Source organism: Crocodylus porosus, unplaced genomic scaffold (assembly GCF_001723895.1).
Source record: "Crocodylus porosus isolate Cpor-Errol unplaced genomic scaffold, CroPor_comp1, whole genome shotgun sequence".
Taxonomy (NCBI): Eukaryota; Metazoa; Chordata; order Crocodylia; family Crocodylidae; genus Crocodylus; species Crocodylus porosus.
The window spans coordinates 2,799,191-2,820,259 of record NW_017728913.1 but is presented as its reverse complement, the minus strand read 5'-3'; the positions used below and the strand labels follow the sequence as shown (position 1 = coordinate 2,820,259).

The 21,069-nt window shown below is 43.9% G+C and overlaps 1 protein-coding gene across 1 annotated transcript in view; it reads left to right on the top strand.

The window, feature by feature from the left end:
- Positions 1-21,069, top strand: part of MAML3 (mastermind like transcriptional coactivator 3) — a gene marked incomplete at its 5' end in the record, with an annotated part of 343,701 nt that overhangs the window by 203,292 nt on the left and 119,340 nt on the right. The window contains one exon of the mRNA XM_019534326.1: positions 1,923-3,413. Coding sequence (XP_019389871.1) covers positions 1,923-3,413 — 1,491 coding nt within the window. The remainder of the gene's footprint in view (positions 1-1,922; positions 3,414-21,069) is intronic.

Sequence of the window (21,069 nt, the reverse complement as noted above, 5' to 3'; positions counted from 1 at the left end):
CACACACACACACACACACACACACATCGCCTATGGTTGAGCCTGAAACAATCTTCTAGGAGTTTGTGGCCATTACTCCTGGTTTTCCCCAAGGGCGCCCTGGTGAATAGTTATTCACTGAGCCCTTGATGTACACCCCTGATGTAACAGTAAGCTGCAACCAGGTCCCCCTCTCAGCCTTCTCTTTTTCAGGCTGATGAGTCCCAGGTCCCTCAGCCTTTCCTCATATGACTTGTCACACAGGTCTCTGATCATATGGGTAAAAAACTAGTAGAAGACCTGTGCACAGCAAATACCCCACTTATGCACTATTTTGAAAGCTAAATTGAGACCTCAGGCATGCACAGGTCTTGTACTGGGAATTCTACTTCAAGCACATAAAATGATAGTGAAAAATGCAGGCAGGACTTGTGAGAAAGAGAGTGAACCAGCAGGCTTTTTGTCTTGCATGGTGGGGCAGGAAGTGGGGGAGAGGCCATGAGATTTTCTCATTGGCCGTTCCAGTTTCTCATTCGAAACAACCAGAGGGATGTGAACAGGAATGAATGAGGCAATTCTGCTCTGAGAAGTCAGGATAGACAAAGAAAAAAAAGTGGAGAACAGTTCCCAGGAGGAATTCTTTGATATGCTGAAGGGACTGAGCTTCCATTCAAAGCAGAACAGGGACTCCTCCCAAAGACTCTGAGATGGGCATCCATGGCTGCAGACTGAATTAGAAATTGTGGGAAAGAAGAAAAAACATAATTTGAAAAATTCTGCTTCAGGGGGTGGGCTGGGAGCTGAATGTCCATGATCATCATAGATATAAAACACTTACAAATGATAAGATCTTCAGTTTTGTGTCCTCTATTGTTCTATATCAAGGATGCAGACATGTCCAGAACAGGCATACTGGAGTTGTGACCCCTCCACTTCCTGTCTCCCTGCACTGTTGTTTTGCGTGAGCCAAGGAAGGGCTGCTTTTGTTAGCCTGGTGCATAAGCAGTGGACTTAATATTTTGTGTAATGGGATAGAACTGTGGATAGCTGAATAGGTGGAATATAAGTGGTTCAATCTAAATGTACCTGGCTTATTTTTGATAGAATTCATGGAAGCTAATGTGGTTGCTTTTGTATCCTGCTAAGTGAATGTTGCTGTTATTTTTACAGTATTCGTGGCTTACTACTTTTGTTAGCACCAGCATTGAAACATTTTCCTATAATTTTGCTTCTTTTTAATTAATGAATCAGTTCAACATCATATAAAGTGATGAACATCTTTCTATTTGTTAGAAAAAATATGTTTTTCCCCACTTAAGAGAGATTCCCTATTTCTTGTACAGCCCTAATACGTAAGGACAGAGGGGTAAAAGGACAGAAAACAGCACATATATTTTGAATACCAGCATTCATACTATATATATTTCTCTCAAAACATAGACTCAAAAATTACTTGTGCATTTTAGCATCTCTATTTTTGGGTGTCCAGCTTCAAACCTCTTGAAGAGGCTAGATTTTCAGAAGACACAGACTCAGCACTATTGCAAACAAAGCTCCTTCAGGGTATCTCAGCAGTGTTGGGAACCCAAAAATGGAAGCCCCCCAAATCCCTGGTCACATTTGAAAATCTTGGCTCAGATCTTTATAAGTCTGATAAAAAAGCAGCTGAACATTTGTAGCAGTGTCCTATACAGTGTTCCCCCAATGGACATGATCCTAGACCTCATACTCAGGTTGAGCTCCCTTGTTACAGGTCCTCTTTTCTGAGCAGTCTGACTTCAAGGCATATGAAGGAAGTTAAGGAATCTTTACTCTGAGAATTTCTAAAATGTGGTATGCAAGGGGGAAAATTATTGTCACAAAATCTGCAGCATGCTTTGTTTGAAAGAAATTTGTGCAAGTGGCTTATTTGGATTTTCTTTTTTCTTTCTTTTTCATTCAAGCTACAAGAGACAGTAAAGAGGAAGTTGGAAGGTGCACGCTCGCCCCTCAATGGAGAACAGCAAAATGGTGTCTGTGATGGTAGCTTCTCCCCAACCAGCAAGAGGATACGGAAGGATGTACCAGGAATTGATGCAATCAACAGCTTGCCCAATAACTTGCCTATACCTTCTGTTTCTCCTCTTCACCAGCTTGACATGAAGCCTTCTTTACCCCTGCAGAACAGTGGGACACATCCTACTGGGCTGGAAGACTTAGGTAAAAATGGCGGACTTCCAGAGATAAAGCTGCCAGTTAATGGTTGCAGTGAGATTGAGGAAAGTTTTAACATCCTGCAAAATAAGGAGCTAAAACAAGAACCTTTGGATGACCCCACATGCATAGACACTTCTGAAACCTCCCTTTCAAATCAAAATAAACTTTTCTCAGACATTAATCTGAATGATCAAGAGTGGCAGGAGCTAATAGATGAGCTAGCCAACACTGTTCCAGAGGATGATATACAAGATTTGTTCAATGAAGACTTTGAAGAGAAGAAGGAACCAGAATTTCCCAGACCTGCCACTGAGATTCAAGAGAGTGCAAGCATTAAGAGCGATCCGTCTCATTCTCCATTTGCTCATGTACCTCTGGGATCTCCCCAGGTGAGGCCTTCTTCTTCAGGTCCTCCATTTTCAAATGTCTCCACAGCTTCTAGTATACCTTCTGTTTCCAGTGCTCCTGCAGCTCCAGTCCCTGCCAGCTCACCAGCAAATTGTGTTGTTCAGTCACCCCAAACTCCCAGCCAAGCCCATACTCCAGGCCAGTCTCAGTCACGATCTGGAAATGGTTACCTTATGAATCCAGCAGCTGTAACAGTGGCGGGTGCAGGGCCTGGTCCTGTGACTATACCCAGTGCTGACTTATCTCCAGCTGAACAGCTGAAACAAATGGCAGCACAGCAGCAACAAAGAGCTAAACTCATGCAGCAAAAGCAGCAACAGCAGCAACATCCAAATCAAGCATCAAGCTGGTCACCGGTTGGGCCTCCATCTAGTCCGTACGGAGGGCCCTTCAGTGCAGACAAACCAAATAGTCCAATGATGTATCCCCAAGCCTTTAACAACCAAAACCCAATAGTGCCTCCTATGGCAAACAATCCACAGAAGACCACAATGAATAACTACCTCCCTCAAAATCACATAAATATGATCAGTCAGCAGCCAAATAACTTGGGTACAAACTCCCTAAGCAAACAGCCCAATATGCTTACTTATGGCAACACTAAACCTCTGACTCACTTCAATGCTGAGTTGAGTCAGAGAATGACCCCACCCATGGCCAACCCCAACAAGAACCCCATGATGCCATACATACAGCCACAGTCCCAGCAGCCACAGATGCAAGCTCAGATGGCGCACCTGAGTGAGGAACAGAAGCGCATGCTTATCATGAAGCAGAAAGGAATGATGACTCAACCAATGGCATATGCAACACTTCCCTCCCTTAGTCAGGTAAGTGTAAATACTAGAGCATGTTGAATGTACACTTTGTGAGCAACTTTAGTCCAAGAAAAAGTTTCAGCAACTGACTTTTTCTGAGGGGATGAGTTCAGTTTCAGCAGTTTCTTGTTTTCATCGTCGCATAGGAGCTTATACGCTATGGATGTCTGCAGTAGGAAAGGATTGGACTTGATAGCATAGGTGGTCCTTTCTGGTCCTGCATTCCTGGATGTGCATGTCTGTCCTATGGTGATATTCTTTCAGTGTTTCCAGTGACTAGGGCCAATCAGGGGGCTTTGGAGAGAATTGATTTTGAGATTTTTTCTCTTTTGAGAGCTCGTCTTCTTCCTTCTGTAACTTTCCAACCTGTAGCACTGTGCTGTTTAACTTACACAAAGTTGTTGCATTGTAACAGAAGGTGTTAGCAGAGTCACTTTTTCTATAGCATTGGAGAAGAGGAGGAGGAATCTGGGCAACTCTGAACAGAATTGTCAGCGGTGCATGGTTCAGTGGCATGAATTATCAACAACAAGGGCCTTCTGGCTGCTCCTTCTGACTGCCCATGAGCAACCACAGCTCCCACTTCTGCAAGTAAATGTAGCAGTGAAAGGCATTTGGGACCTCTTAGAATCAGGTCCAAAATGAGATTATTTCTTACAAGACATCCAAGCAGACCTCAGTGATGTACTTCTTGTAATTGTACTTTCATTTTCAAAATGCCTTCAGTCTTCTCCAGTGACTTGCCATCTGACTTAGGTCTTCACAAGAAACAATTTTGCATTACCTTCTCACTCTTAAACTCCAAGCTCACTATGTGGGGCTGTTGGTGCTAGGTCTGTGGGACAGAAGCAGATGGATCTCAGTTAATGTAAGTAACAGTTATAGTAGTAGCATTTTGTACCAGACCATGTGCCCCTCACTCATGTTCAGTAAAACTACCTGAATGAATAACTGATCACCAGTGTGACAAAGGAGGTCATGTATGCACATTTCAGGTGTTGTTTTGTTCATTTTAAAAAGGACCAAACAAAACAATCATTTCTTTTGTAACTGAGCCAGGCTTACAATGAAGGTGATACCGCTCATGGAAATCCTACTCCTAAAGTGTGTCAGGAATTATGATGTAATGACCCACTAATAGAATTGTCTATTGTTAGTTTTAGTTCAAAGAGCTTTTTACCACATTAGCTATTTCCACACCGCCTACAATAAGCTCTTCCTTTTGAGCATGGCTTCAGATAATGGTGACTCACTTCACTAATGCACGTGGAGATACGGCAGTGTTCCATATTTCCTGGATGTGGTGAGTTTGGGAATTTACTCCCAAGAGAAACTTGTCCTTTCCACCTTAGAGTGGGTCACATAATTGTTAAGGTGAGGAGGTGCAGAGGAAAAAGCAGTGAACCAGTGCCTTCTGGGGTTTGGTTCACAATGGCTGGAGACAGCTCAAAAATGTGCCTTTCTGTTCTTAATGAATGTCTCTTGCATTATAAATAATAGGCCTAGTTCCTCTGCTTTTGGTGAAGTCTTGTCCTGAAAAACAGTAAGGCATTGATATCACAATCAGCCACTCTAACCTGAACTACAGCATCCCCTGTCCCAGCTGACAAGAGAAAGGATGTTTAACCAATGTAATGTTCTATGGCAGTGATTCTCAGCCAGGGTGCTGCGGCACCCCAGGGTGCCTTGAGATCTTGTCAGGAGTGCCATGGGGTGTCACACAGCATTAACACTGTTAAGTGTACAAACATTATAGACAAGACTAAACCCGAGGTTTCCAACAGGAATCCGTAGTGTTAAAAACATTCTGACCTGCTGTGGTCTTCCTGATTTCTTTGCAGCAAATGAATTGTTCCGTTACTTTTCTGTAGCGAAAAATTAGTAAAAACGAAGAGCTGGCACTTTCTGAGGGTACCCTAAGTGTAATGAGGGTTTCCTTGAGTCTAAAAAGGTTGAGAACCACTGCTCTGTGGTTTATTTCAGAGGTACTCAACCTCCAGCCCACAAAGCTCCCTATGGGCTGCAAAATTTGGTGTCAAGACAGCAGTGGCTGTTAATACTGACTTCCTGCTCTGCCATGGCCAAAATCCCAAGCCCCACAGCCATGACCCTCCCGCTACATGACCAGATCAGAACCAGGCAGCAGTCCCTTCCCTCTGCACAGCAGGGATGGGGCCAAGCTGTGCCCTTTTCTTCCTGTGGGTCTGGGCCATGCCCCCTCTACCTGCACAGCTGGTTTGGGTTGGGCTATGCCCCCTTGTCTCTCCTTGGGGTCTCCTGCTCTCTGGCCAGGTGGGTGCCAGGCTATGCCCCTTCCTCCCGTAGGGCCAGGCTACACCTCCTTTCCCCATGGGCTAAATTGGGGCCAAGTCATTGCCCCCTCCCCTGCCACCAAGCCAGGTTGGATCTGGGCCAAGCCCTTTCTCCAAATGGCTGGATCGGGGACAGACTGGCCCCCCACCCCCCTCTGTGTGACTGGATGGAGCCCTATCACACATGCCGGGGGCACTGGACTGGGTCCACCAGTCAGATCCAGCCTGCAGAGGGACCAGACACTGCCCATCCAAGCCCCATATTCAAAAAGGTTGAGCACCACTGGTTTATTTTATTGGGTATTTTACACCTGTTTAATTCAAATACTTCACAAGCCATTAGGAGAAGAATAGTCTCTGTAATAATACATCTCCCCTTCACTCAAAGGCTGAGAAATACCTGGCTGTGCTTTAATCTTGATGGGATATCAGTATCCTTCTGTAGTTCACCAGCAAGAAGAGATAACTTCAGGCTTCCTATTCCTGATGTTACCAAGGCTTAAAAAAGCAACAGAAGCTGTTAAAACAAGTAAAAAATTGAAACCATTTTCATACCTTATAAAGAAGTCATTTGGGGTAAAACTAGGGGTGTGTGGGGCGGGGGGGGCAGGGTTAGCAGACCATTCAGTTCACCTTTCAATGACTCAACCAGAAATAGGGACCTATTGCTTCCATACGGGAAGGTCCATCTAGTCCCAGTGGACCAATTTAGCTTCGTGTGCAGGAAAGGATCAGTTAGCTGAGGAAGGTGATAAAACAGATATGTAGCTACAATGCATGTCCCAATTCTTTTTCTTGCTGTTCACCTTAAATGTATTTTTCTGTGGACACCTTAAAAGCTGTTGTTATGCCGTGGCCTGCTCAGGCAGCAATAGATTGATTCTTACAATGATAGGAAAGAGCTGTTGATTTTAATAACCTAATCTACACCAATGCAGTCCTTGTTATTCCAACTACTGCAGGATACAGAGAGAATCAGTTGCAAAAATCTCTCAGATTGGATGCATTGCATATTGTAGGTAGAGTTTTAGAAAAATTCTTATTTTCTTTTTGGAAGAAACTTCCAATACAAATATGTATGAGCATCCTTCCACAGGTTCATCATTGTTACTCTGCCATTATGGCTTCTCTCCCTCTGACATGCATATTTAAATTTATAAATGTGTTTTGTAAGTGATATCAGGCTTATTAAAAAACCCAACTACCTAAAACATACTGTAAACAACAGAAAGTGCTTTAGTTGCTGGGTCATATGACCAGTAATGTGCATATATTAGTATCCTATGACTAGACATTAATTAAGAAACTATTTAAGGAACATCTTATATTTATCTATGTACCAAAATCTTGAATTTCACTTGTGTTTTGGCCTGAGAGTTTAGGTGTAAATAAGTTTATCTGCATGCATGAAATACACACACATCAACATCTATATGCACTTAGCATTTTCATCATTTCCTGTGTATTACAGTGATGACATTTTGTCAGCAAAGTTGGGACCATATAAACAGTCTGTGTAAGAGGTTACTAGCAAATGACCCTGTTAACGTGTCAGTGAACGGCTGGTGCTTTGGGCTCGTTTTCTGGGCTTTGATGAACCACATTAATTATGTTCAAAAAGAAAGGTGTGCAGCTAGATGAAGAACCTATTTAGCTCAACATAAACATAAGTAATTGGACAGTTGGCAGACTGCTAAATTGGTGGTCTAGTGAGAGAAACTAGCACGACAAACGTTATTTCTGTATGCATAACAACAGTAACATTTCTCTAAATAATTTCTTTTATTCAGTTAAAAGTACGAAGAAAATAAAAACTGGAAAGGCAAGAGCTGTGAGAAATTAGTGAATATGAGACGGCCAAACAAAATAGCATTCTCTGTAGGTGTAAAAAAATAAAATCAAGCTGTGACTCTTTACCCCCATGAGGTTATAAAGATAAGCTATTTTAGTTTCTATTGAAAAAATTAGTTGCCTCGTTTGAAGTTGGAGGTAGGTGGGAAAGGATAAAAAATAAGATATAGGAATAATCCCTTAAAATTCACTTCTTTATATTTGTGTTTCAACTCTGAAAATATGTAGTTGATTTTATTGGTCTTAATTTTGTGCATGATTGAGAAATGGGGGTTCATAGCCATATAATACTTTAAAGATGCAATCGACTTGGTATTTTAAGTGGGAAAAATGCTTTCTCCCTAGCATTCTGAAAGGTATCTTTACTTTCTTTTTATGATTGTCTTTTGGTTTGCATATTATAGATCATTCATTTGAATATTGGTAGGTTCACTGAGGGATCTACAAATAGAGAAGATCCCTGAACTTGCTTTGGTGCTTCAGACTATGGGAAAGGCAGAGCTGGCATGCACATGAAGTGCTTTGAGAAAACACCAGCTGCAATAGCAACTTCGTAAGTTTGAAATTTTGAGAGGCATTTGCTGGATATGTCGTGAGGTTTTGTCTATACCACAGTAGTATAACTAAGTGGGAGCAACCGGGACAGCCACCCCAGGTACTGCTTTTGTGTGGTGGCACAAAAGTAGCCTTGACTGCAGCAGCAGCTAATCATGCCACTGCAGTCAGCACCGTAGCAGTCAGCGCTGCCCTGGGTATTTGCACGATTGCCCTGGCACACAGCTGCCTAGCTACATCTCTGCTATACTATGTTTGGCTCTAGCCACTGGCCTTCAAGGAGGAGTTGCACTGAGGACTGCTGAAGTAAAAAATCACCTAATATTCAGTCCTCAAGAATCAGGCTTCAAAGCCAGAAAGGACAATGAAAATGCATATTGTTGGATTTTGAACAGTTAACAAAGTTATTCAGATAGCTTGATAAAAACACCTATCTTCAGTGTTTAATATTCTGCCAATATTTTTGTCATCTGCAAGTTTATTAGCAAAGATTTGATATGCTCAGGTAGATCAAAGGACCAATAGAAGATAGCAGGTAGAACTGCACCATAAACAACCACAGTCATTGATGTTTCCCATTAGCTGTGTTTTGAGGGCTGTCAGTGAGCCAGGTTTTAATAATCTGGTATAGCAATTCTATATAAGGTTTTTTTTAATCAAGATGTTATGTGGTACTAAGTCAAATACCAAAGTGAAATCCAAAGTATATTATATCAGAAGGGTTGCCTGAATAAACCAGATCTATAATCTTGTCAGAAAAAAAAGACAACAGATTTGTGTGACAAGACCTACTTTTATGTTAGCTGATAAAAAAAACCACATTAACTGATATCTTATGTTTTTTCCTCTAATTCTTCATGGAAAATTATAAACTAATTGTTCCATTATTGTGCCCAGGATCGACATCTTGTTAGCTAGTCTTATAGTTCCCTTTTACCATTTCTAAATATTGGAATTACATTGCCTTTGTAATTTCCCCAGTTTTCATAGATTTGTTAATAATTAACATTAGTGGTTCAGATGATATCTTAGTTATCAGGGATCTTGGCTTTCTCTGATAAAAAAGAATACCCAATTTTAGGTTTTAAAAAAGTAACCCAAAATCCACATTTGCCCATGATTAAAATGAAACACCACTTATATATAAATGTATATATAACATCTATATAAGTGGTGTTTCATTTTAATCACAGAAAAATGTGGATTTTGGGTTACTTTTCTAAAATCAAAAACAGGAGGTTTTTTCCAGGATCCCTAGTTATCATTATCTACTCTGTATTAAGAATCTGTCATCTATTGTTTTTAGAAATCCTAAGAAAGTCTAGCTGCTGGACACATGAGATATCCATCCAAGTGTCTTCTAGGTTGAAGTCATGCATGAAAGTGCAGTTTTTCTTGCTACGCACCATGCACAGCAAACAGTTTATCCTGTTAGGCAATGAGATTTGGTGGCCTGTAACAGCTACCAAACAGTTCCTGTCTTTAGTTAGAACTTTAATCCCTGGTCAAAGTCATAGATTCAAAGGTCCAGTTATTCTGAATTGTGCATAACTGTAACAACTAGTAGTGTCTTTGATATAAAATGCTACTCTTCTCCACTTCCTTTTTTTATTGTATCCTTACAGAACAAGTTGTGAGCATTGGACTTAATATTCTAGTCATATGACCTGTGTCACCAAATTTCAGTAATACTGACCATATCACATTTCCTCTCTTAACTGAGCACTTGTCTCTCCTTATTTATTACCTAGGCTCCTAGCATTAATATGTAGACAATTTTAAAATGTGTGTCGCATCTGTCCTTCTGGGTGCGTCTCCACATACAGCGGCATGCATTTGCTCTGGTACGAATAGCAGCGGCAAAAATTTGTGCTGCTGTTTTTTGCCACTGTGTACACCCCTGCATGTCGGGGATCCTGCAGGGTAAAACGACCTGCTTCCAGGAAACTGACATTTTCCCATTCCTCCTGACTCCCAGCATGCTAGAAGAACTGGATAAACCCCTAAAGTAGAGGAGATGCTCTGGCCAGCAGCCAGGGCATCTCCCTGGAGGACCCAGCCTCCAGTTGCTCCAGGACACACTCCTGGAATGTGTGCCATTCTGTTTTATTTTTTTTTTTGGTGAGGTTTTTTTTTATACGAGAATCTCCTGACATAAAATTTTAGAGTTGCACTGCAAATTTGCATGTCCATTGCATGCAGTTTACAGCACCTCGAACAGCTTTGAAGCCCTGTAAATTGCACAAGTGTGCTTGTCTGGACGCACCGTCTGTGTCCAGATTTGTCATATGTACTAGGTCTGTGCGAAGCAGCAAGTATTTGCTTTGGATTCAGATTTGGCCGATTTGAAGGGATAGTGATTCGATCCACTGATTCAAATCACTGTCCTGATTTGATTCAGCAGATTAGGATTCAAAGATTCAGTACCAATTTGGAGATTTGGCCATAGATTAAACAGGCAGCAGTCCTCACCATGCTGGACATGGCTGCCTCCAGCTGGTAAGTCTGTTCTGGTGGAAGAAGTGGGCAGGGAAGGGGTGTGGTGGGGAGCAGATCAACACCCCCACAGTGAGGGAGAGATTGGTGCTGGGATAAGCTCCCCAGCCAGGGTGTGGGGGCACAGGACTTGGGTAGGGGGGCTCCCACCACTGTGTGCCACCCCGCGCCACTGGTCTAGGAGAGCATCAGAGCAGGTGTGTGCCCCCGGCTCTGCAGGCTGGGCCGGGCTGCGCTCTGGATGGAAGGTGCTGGGAGTAGGAGCTGTGCCCTCCTGCCACTCGCCCAGCCTCTCCGCGCCTCCTGGACAACCTGCAGTGTCACCCTGGCTAGGCAAGCAGTGACAGGCAGTAGGTGTGTGCACCCAGATCAGGGAGGGGCCAGCAGCAGGGGTTATGGGGAATTTTAGGGTGAATGCAGCCCCCCCATAGCTTTTGCTCCACTGTGCTTAGTTGGGGCTAGCCACCCAGAGCGCAGCCCTGGCTCTGCCCACCCCGTGGAGCTTAGCCTCCGGGAGTACAGCCCAGCCCAGCCCACCTTGCATAAATCCGGGGACACACCCACTCCCATTCCCTCCCAGACCGGCAGCATGTGGCCGCGTGCAGTGTTGGGAGCCATGGGTGACTAGTGCCCCCCTGCAACCAGTCCCCATGGGCAATCGTGCAGTCTGGGGGGGGAGTCCCTCACAGGTGATCCTGCAGTCCAGGGTCCCAATCCTGCTGTGGCTAATCATTGCACTCGCTGCAGTTGTTTCTGGGAACAAGCACTGGCCAATCGCTGCAGCCACCCCTGGAAGCAGCTGCAGCAAGTGCAGTGATTGGCCAGCGCCTGCAGGGAGGGCACCGGCATTCAGTCCCTACACATCACCACTGTTGGGAGCCTCCCTCCCCAAGTCCCATGCCCTGCCACCCTGGCTGGGCAACTCGTCCCAGCCCCAGCCCCAGCCCCAATCCCTCTCTCGCTGTGGGGGCATTGATCTGCTCCCCCCACCCACGCCACTTCGTTCCCCCCTCTGCCCACCATAATAGACTTACCAGCTGAAGGCAGCTGTGTCCAACATGGTGAGGAGTGCTGCATGTTTAGTCTGTGGCCAAATCTCCGAATCAGAGCTGAATCTTTTCAAATCAATTCAAAGGCTTCTGACTTTATTCAGACCTTTTAATTGGTCTCCTGATTCGATTTGGATTCGGTGATTTGGCCACCGAATCGGGCCAAATCTCCTTCAGATTAAATCGGTTACCGAAGCTTTGCACAGCCCTAATATGTATGACCTCTTAAGGCTGAGGAAAGGAGGTGCAGAGACGCCTAGCATTCTATCCAGCATCATACAGAAGGCCCTTGACAGAGTTAATATAACCCAATTGCAAGTATTGAGTGGAACAATGATCAGGTTTTTAGTGTTGTTGCAGGTCATTTGCTTTTTCCCTCTCACATCTGTTCTCTTTCCTCCCTATTTTGGAAATTTATTCTTCCTCCCCTTCGAAACAGCCACATTCATTTTTTCTTTAAAACTCATTTCCATGTTCATCTCAGGGTGCAACTTGAGCTTAAAAGTCTTTTAACTAGAATTTTGTCTGAGATAACATTTGACAACAGTTTACAGTTTTTCATTTCGCCTTGGGCCTCCTTTTTTTTCCCCATGGTTCCCATCTCAGCTCCTCAGTTTCCATGCGTATCAACATTTTTAATCTATCCAAACTGTCTGTCACACTAACAGAAGTCATGCAACTAGATGACTATTTTTTTTTCAATTTCAAAAATGACTATCTGAATTCAAGGCTGTCAAGTTTCATCCAAAGTTGAATGTGTCCAAAACTTAGCTTGGCTGTACTACAGTAGTGCCAACGCTAAGTGTTCAAAAGTCACGAGACTGTCTTAAAACTTGAGAAATAATATTAGTTTCTTTGTAGATGTCTTCTAATTTCTGACCCCTTAGAAATCATGTTTTCCAGTTTTTCTCCACAGACATGTGGAATAAAAACTTTTGTAATTAGATCCATGATTCCGTTTTAGCCACTTGATTCAAGGAGCTTTTGAAAAACACCAACTTGCAATCCAATTACAAGATAGGGCAAAACTGATACTAACCTTTCATTCCCTGCCTTAATTGCATCTCCCATCTCAGTTCACAAATATTAGTCTCTAAGGAGATTTGTCTCATTCTCCCTTTCTTTTATTTTTGCTAATCAAATCCTTTTGCATTCCTTCCACACTTTTTTCCCCTATCTGTATATCTGAGCCTTGCTCTGAAAAGTGTTTCTCCTTCCCTCTCTCTCTCAGGCATCTGGTGTTACTTCTTATAAGGGATTACATATAGAAATGAATTGTATTGTTTCCAAGTCACTGACTTCAGTAGAGACATGGATGAAGTAATTACCCAGGAAATGGATGGATAGAAGGTGGACCTAGTTTGCTTCATCTGGCTACTAAGACAAAGCAGCACATGTGCCTTGTATATTGTATGAATTTTCTAGTAGTACAGCTAGCAATAATAAAATTGTCATCACCTTTTTACTGAATATAACAGTGAAGCTGAAGATCTTGGGAGGTCCACTTCTTTGCACAGGAAGAAATTGTCATCTTCCTTTGCCACCCTCCCCAACTCTTCCCTGCTCTAATTCTATCTCCCACCAAAGTCACTGGGGAATCTTTGGATCAGGCTGTGGATCTAACTTTGGCGTGCAAAGGACTGTAATGGAAAGTGCAGGGGATATTCTGTAATTACTCACCCATTTTCTATGCTGTGTACAGATCTCACAAGGTTACCACCTTCAATTAATCCAACAATAAGGAATAGCAAACACAGGTGAAATTGTGTGAGCTTATGCTATACAGAGAAGAACGGCAATTTGTGTTCTGAAGTGCTTTTTCTTCTGTGGCCCTAGTCTCTTTAACAGCAAGAATGTAATACTGTTATGGACACTATTTGAACTTTTTTCTACTTTTTTATTAATTTATAAATAAATTGGGGGTTGATCCTCCATTAGTTATGAGTAGGGATCTACCTAAATCAGAGTGGAAATTTGTGATGCAATGGTGCCATTAATCTTGCTCTTTTCACTGCACACCACCATTCTTCTCCCTGTTACCAAGTGGCTGAAAGGCAATTAATGCCACAGTTTTTGCCTCTTGGACACTCAGTGACCAAGGCAGTGGGAGTGGGGGTGGGGGAGACACAAAAAGAGTGAGATTTAAGTACATAGTTTACTGAACACCAAGAACTGTAGTTGGGCTTTTGTTCAGTGTTTGTTTCCATCCTGGACACTGCCTTTAAGACCCTTCTACACATTACAGGCATGGCACAATTAACTAATGAATTGTGTAATTACCTTAAGACCAGCTACATGTGCAAAGTAACTATCGTACCATAAAAAGCTGCAGCCAGCTATAAAGTTAGACCTCAAAAATATGTACTAACTTTATATTTGGCTGCTATTGAGCTTTAATGTGCACATGTATCAAGGTTTTCTATGGGGCTGGGAACCCTGTCACCCTCCCAGCTGCAGGGGTGCATGTTGCTCAGGTAGGGCTGAAAGTTCTGCAACTGTTGAGGACTCTGGGTCCCAGCAGCACAGGCACTCAGAGTCCTATAGCTGTGGAGACTAGGCCTGGGGACAGAAGTTACATGTAAACCAGGTTAACTGATCAGAAACTAGGATAAACTTGTAACAGAACAGAAGTTCAGTGCACATAAACCAGTTTCAATATGGCTGAAACTGGTTTAAGATAAATCTGGGTGAATGTAATATCAGACTTAACTGATTTGGGTCAAACCAGTCTATGAACTTCTGTCCCAGACTCCTTCCTGGTTCAAGTTAAATCAGAGTCCCCCAGCATGCTCTGCAGCCCTGGGCTGTGCAGTGCTATCTACTTCAGAGAGCAAGGCTGGCCCCACCCCTCTGCTCCCTATCTGGAGCAGTGAGGCCTGGCTCACTGGCATCACTGGCTGGATGACTGCCCCCTCCAGGCAAAGCCCGGCTGGGGTCAAGGGCCAGGGAGGGGTTTAAGCTCACCTTCTCCCAAGTACAGAGCTGCCCTACTCTGCTGGGTTACTTATTGTCGGCTGCGACTATGGAATACAAATCCCAGAGGCACCTGGAAGCAGGAAGAGGAAGTGATGAGCAATCCTGCAGAGTCCTTCTGTTGTGAGTATGGACTGCAAATCCTAGAGACCTCAGGGAAACGAACACAGCAGGAAGAGGAAGCGAACACAGCCTATGCTGGATACATGCCAAAGAGCTGTGCTGTAGTGCCCCCCAGCATCTGGCTTAAGCCACTGCAGGCATGTGGCTGCATTTCCTAAATCAAAAGTGAATGTCTATTCATTTGCTTATTGGTTCAATTTTTGCAGCTTAGACTAACCTGCAAAGACTGAATCAATTCAGCCTTGGGCTTTTTGACTCTGTATTTAGATGGTTCCTGGCACCTAGGCTATGTCCTGGCAGCTGGGGGGGTGCAGCTGCCCTGGGGGTACATGAAATCCCTGGGCCTGGGGTATTGTGGCTGCAGCTTCTCAACTGAGGGGACTTCCAGCTGCAGGTGCTTGCTTCTTGCTGAGGCAAGAGGAGCCAAGGATAAGGCTTCTTCTGCATTAGCAATAAGGCACAATGGGATCTAATGTGCGATCCCACAATCACACTTCCTGTCATGCACGTGTGGGATGGCAGAAGGTGTGATTGCGTGGCTCGCAGATTAGATCCCATCACTCCATTACCTGCACATATAGAGAGGGTTTTAGTTTAGAGTGACGTTTTGTGGATCTGTAAGAATGGTAACTTAAAAATAGGCTATTCAGGTCCTGTGTGGGCTCCTTTAACAATACATTGTGGCTTGGAACTAAACAGTCATAAAATTTCTTTGCCAGGAATCCCTCTTCCAAACAGTCTGAATTTGTTTGCATTCTCTCACTAAGTCTTCCTAAAGCAGGAAACTGGACTTTGTCTTCCAAACTAGGCTGTCTTTCTTGTGTTAGTACTGATGAAAAATTTTATCTTACCTAAAGGAAAAGAAAAAGCCTGTAACAAGACTTATGCTTAGACCTGTAGTAGCCCTGCACCCCTCTCATACCTAGACATTTGCCATTTAACACTCTGACAGGTAAGCTTTTAGTTCAGCCTCTTCTTTCTCCCAGCTCAGCCTAGAATGACTGCCTGCCCTTTTTGGTACTTAATATCCTATGACTTCTGTCCAGTAAAGAGTTACTAACAAGCCCAGCAGTTTATCAAATGAAAGCAATATCTTCAGGCACTCCTGTTTCAAAGGACCATATCCTGCAATAAAAATGCCTGATTTTGTACCATCAATAAAAGCTTTTGGATACCCTTTAAAACATAAGTTCTGCCCTGTGCTGTTTCACAAGCCTTCTGCATTCTGTGCCATGTAGGTGGCCACTCTACCCCTGCTGATAGAAGGCACTCAGGTAAACAGGGAAAGAAAAGGACACCAAATAGGGGGCAAATTATAGAAAACCACCATGGGGCCTGCATTCCTCCCTACCTGCTGCTTTCCTGTGGAGGGGACTGTTTGCAGCACCCCCTGCTTTCTGAATCCCTCTTTGTTGTCTCACACAAGCAGCTCCTCTTTCCTGTTTACATGTTAATTGGTGAAGGCTGTAGATAGTGTAGGGCTAGAAGTGCTGCTACTCCATCTCAGTGCCTGAACTTTGGCAAACAAAGATAGCCAGCACTGGAATGTGGAGGAAGCACAGGAAGAGGACCAGGGGAAAACTGCTGGTTTCCTCTCCTGCTGTCCCTGTCTTTTGAGTCATTAAAGTAATAAGGAAATTCCTTTTTTGGTCAGTGAGAAGGCAGGCAGGGGTGTGGGGATGGTGAGGTTTTCCAACTGCTTGTGAAAAGTCACCAGAGCTTGTTCAGGGTGATGGGGGAGGGGAGAGGTGCGGGTGTGGGGAAGCAGCTGCAAGGAAAGGAAATCATTAGTATTTATTTCTATTATGGTAGCACCCAGAGGTCCTAATCAGGACCTTTGTGCCAAAGGTTGAAGACATGCTTTAGGAAGACATAGTTCCTGCCTCAGAGAACTTGGAGTTGAATTAAAGCTTACATTAACCAAAGTAGTAAGAGCACACTGCAGTTGCCAAAGCAAGCACTCAGAAGTGAGGAACTGCTGGAATATTGGTTGGCCTTGGCACCTGCACTGCCTACTAACTGCCACACGTGTGAAAACCAAGAAAAGGGAAAGGTGACAAAGATGATGTTAGCAGAGCATCCAAAGGCTAGTGATGTGCACAAATGTTAAAATACAAGCATCACCTCCTGTCATGCCATACTCCTACATGCTTCTTAACATTTGCAGCCTTCTGCCTCCACCCATCCCCAAGTGAATCTGGGTCTCTTGGGCTGTTATTCCTCTATCGTTTGGTTTTCTCCCTTCTGTGCCACTATGCTTAGCTCCTCCTCTGCCTAGGATTAGTCCCACTCAGAGCTGCCATCTATTTAAATCAAATATAAAACTATCTCCACCTCTCCAAATGCTTCCCAGATCTTCCAGACCCCTGAGTGTTGTGTCCCCCGTCCCTCCCCTTGCTATTCAGGAGGCAAGGGAAAAGAAGGTCCTCCAATGGGCTATGAAGCATCTGCACTATGGGGACTGCTGGTTCTTACCTTTATCTACTTCTCTGTTAATTTACCTTCACTCACCATGCCTCTCCCACCTAACACTCTAACAACCCCCCAGCAGGTTCATGGGGTCTGGAAATGCTGACATCATGGGAGACATGGAAAGTGTTGCTGGGAGGTATGAAGAAGCTGCTGGGGCCATGCACCCTTACTTTTGGCCCCATGCATATGCGAAAAGGACAGGCAGCGATAGGCTAGCCCCTCTACACATAGGCACTGCTGGTCCCATAGTCTTTATAAAGGGTGCTCCCCATGAACCCACCTGGTATTTATGGAAGGGTGTGGGGGCGAGTGCCTCTCCTGGGAATGAAGAGTATCTATACACGCTCCAGAGGTGGAGAGGGGATGCTTTAATTATAGCACAGTGTATTCGGTGTCCTGTGCTTCAAAATGGTAGTGGGGGCACTTGAAGCTCATTCAGTGAGCTTTAATTCAAGCACGCCCTCCTCCCCCGCCATTTTGAAGCACGGGGATGCTGAATGCATGTGATGTGGAAGGTGCTGCAGCAGTCTGATAAATCAAGCAGACTTGATAAATCGAGTGTGCCCCAACATATACTAATTAGCACATGCTGGAGCAGACATCCGGCATGTGTATAGGTGCCCTATATCACCAGGTCTGCCAGGGCCTAAAAGGCTTAAAAGAGCTGTAAGACCAAAAGGGTTATGAAATGGAGAGACATGTTACGCCACCACAGCAATTTATGCTGCTGTCACAGTGGGGTGAGGGGTAGCTGACTTCTGAGAAGCACTCTGTACTCAACATGGTGGGAGTGGATATGGCCAAAGATGTGCACACGCTTGGAAGGAAAAATCCTGTGGTCACTGCTCCTTCTAAAGAAATATTCCCACCTGACATCAGGTGAAGCACATTCATACTTCCTAGGGGGAAGGTCCAACCAGTGCGCATGGTGCAACAAGAACAGGAACTGAAAGGTCAGAGCCAATGTCCACCAAGCAGGATTCCACCGCAGTTTTCAGCAGCTTGTGATTATTTGTGTATTGCATGGTAAAGGAGTATGATACGGAAGTGCTCACTTTGTAGTTACACACATGGTCCTAGATGTCTTCTGTATCCCACTTGTCCCTCTCTCTTCATCCAACTCAATGGAAGATGAATTCAGAGCCTCTCTTGGAGCTCCTACTCACTGGGTGGTGCTGTCTGATTGTTCTGCTTCCTGCTGTCCACTGGCCACTCTTACCATAGCTCTGCTTCACAAACTTCATCAGTTCTCATGTTTATGGTAATAAGGGAGTTGATTTTGAAGCACAGCCAGAGAAAATCATGAACTTTTGTACAACCACAAGTAGGTCCTCTTTATAAATTTGTGTACACGTTCCCTTTGTTGTTGTCCGTCTCCTATATCTGAGACAGAACAGTTTAAAGTTTGTCTTTTGCCACCTCAGCGGAGAGCTTGATCTCTTTTTGTGAGGCAAAGAATTGCCATGTCGGTTCTGATTTTAGTGCACATTCAAAACCTTGAACTTTCTCTGTCACCCTGGCATCCATCCCTCATATGTATCCATGTGAGGGAGTTTTCTTAAGCAACTTACCTAGGCTTGGTATGGACCTACTGACACAATAATGCAACAAGCCTTGCAATTCTGAATTCCTTTCTTATCTGTGCGTCTGTTAGTGTTCAGCACCTTGGGAATCTTGGAACTGTTGTTTTCACTCAGTTTTCCCAAGTAAGTGATTTTAGTCTCTGTATCTACACATGCAATTAATCCGCTCATGCAATTAAAACACTCCCAGGTGCACATCTATATGTCTGCCTGCATAGGGAGCAAATTGTACTCAACAGGAGCAGCCTAGTCCAGGGTTATCTCTACCCTGCTCTGCCCCCCTGCAGCTGCCAGGGGGAGCTCCAGGCTTCCCTGGGTGCCAGCTGTCTCAGCTCTGAGGGCAGCCCCGATATGTGCAGGGCAGGGGAGGGAAGAGCTGTCAGCTATGGGGAGATCAGGGCCAGCCCCAGGGGCCAGGGGGAGCTGTCCTGGCTAGCTGGGCAGGGAGCTGCCTGCTGAGCTGGGATAGCCCCACTATCCCCATCCCCTTGGCCCCCTGCTGTCTAGGCTGACTGGGAGCAATTTGCTCCCGGTCAGCATCTACAGGTATGCTTTGGTGCATTTGTTTAAAGTGCCATATTCTACTACCTGTATCTGTAGGTACTAGCAAATGGTGCTTTAAATTAATCTACTGCGCAGTAATTGCTGTGCACGTGTAGACGGCGATGCTTTTACTGTGCGTTAATCTAGTACACAGTAAAGCATCTTGTGTAGACACATCCAGTTGTTTTGAAATGTTATGTTTGTTTCTAGTTGCGGTTTCCAGTACATTCTGTAATTCAGTGATTACTGGGGTGTCATGAGATTCTTTTAAGGATGCCATGCAGTGTTAACACTATTAGGTTTGCAAACATCCATACGCATTAACAAGATAAAAACCCAGAGATTTCAAATAGGAAACCAGTGTCAAAGCCATTTTGACCTATTGTGGTCTCTCTAAATTCTTTGCAACAGAATAGTTGCTGCATTATTTTTCTGTAGTTAAAAACCAAGTTTAATTATTTTTTGAAATTGGGTACCACTAAATTCAGAAAAGTTCTAGAGCTGCAGAGTGCTACGCGTACCACCAGTGGTACGCAAACAACCTGTCAGTGGAACGCATTAACAGATTTATTATAATTACTTTGTAAAAATTAATTTATAAAAATTTGCTGGTGGTACTTAAGGTTGTATCATTTTAAATTGGTGGTGTGCAACCTGTCAGAGTTTGGGAACCGCTATTCTAGAGATAGGTGCCTTGAGTCTAAACAGGTCTTGAGAACCATTGCTGTAAACCTTCGAGATGTTCATTATCCCCAGACTTTTGTCACTGATGTACTTATACGCTCCCATCAGATCTTCAAGTGCCTGGGACACTCTGTGGTGAAATTCTTTAATCACTGGACATAATTTTGCAAATCAGTCTCAAGCTCTATCTACCCAAACACTGTATTGAAAGTGCACTGTGTCCAAAAAATTATTAAAACCTAGCCAATGTGCCTAATTTGCTGAAGAATTTGGCTTCTGCATTTTCAGCAAACATTTCATCCTTTGTGGGCAATCAGAAGTGCTCCCTTTTAATGTTCTTGTTCAGTTCCTAAGAGTCAATGTAAAGTCGAAGGCCAGGTCTGCCAGCATTGTGCTATGATATGAAGTTTTGTCTACATTGCAATGATAGTCATAGGTGTGGAAGAACCATCACCCCAGGCCAATAGAGGTATATTGGCGAAACCTCTGGTATGAACACAGTATACCACCATAGGAGTGCTCTGTATTTCATTCAGAAACCTGGGATGACTATGGCAGCCAAAAAACTCCTTTTGTCAGTATATGCAGTGTTTACATTGGGAGGCTTTCCTGACAGCCATGCTGGTATAGTGATAGCAGCAAAGGCTCTGGAGTGTAAACAGTCTCTGAGTCTGTCCCTTCTTTTCTTTGCAGTGATTGAGAAGTGAACCTGGCTTGCTTGATTCTTCAACTTTTACTATGCAATCTCATGGCTTGCTGCTGTTCTTCTGGTCTCTTTCAGTGTTTGTGGAACACTTTTTAGGTGGCATGAATAGCTTTTTCTGCAGCCTTCTATAACCATACCTTATGTGTTGCCAGCAGAAATCATTTTCCCTTGACCACATCATCAGAGGGTACAGTTAACCAGCTTATGTTTGACTAGGAGTTTGTTTGCATAGTTACAGTGCTACTCTGAATCTGTGGCATATCCCCCATTGACTGCATCAAGCACCTCATATGTGTGACTCCCCTGAACCAGTGGTTTTCC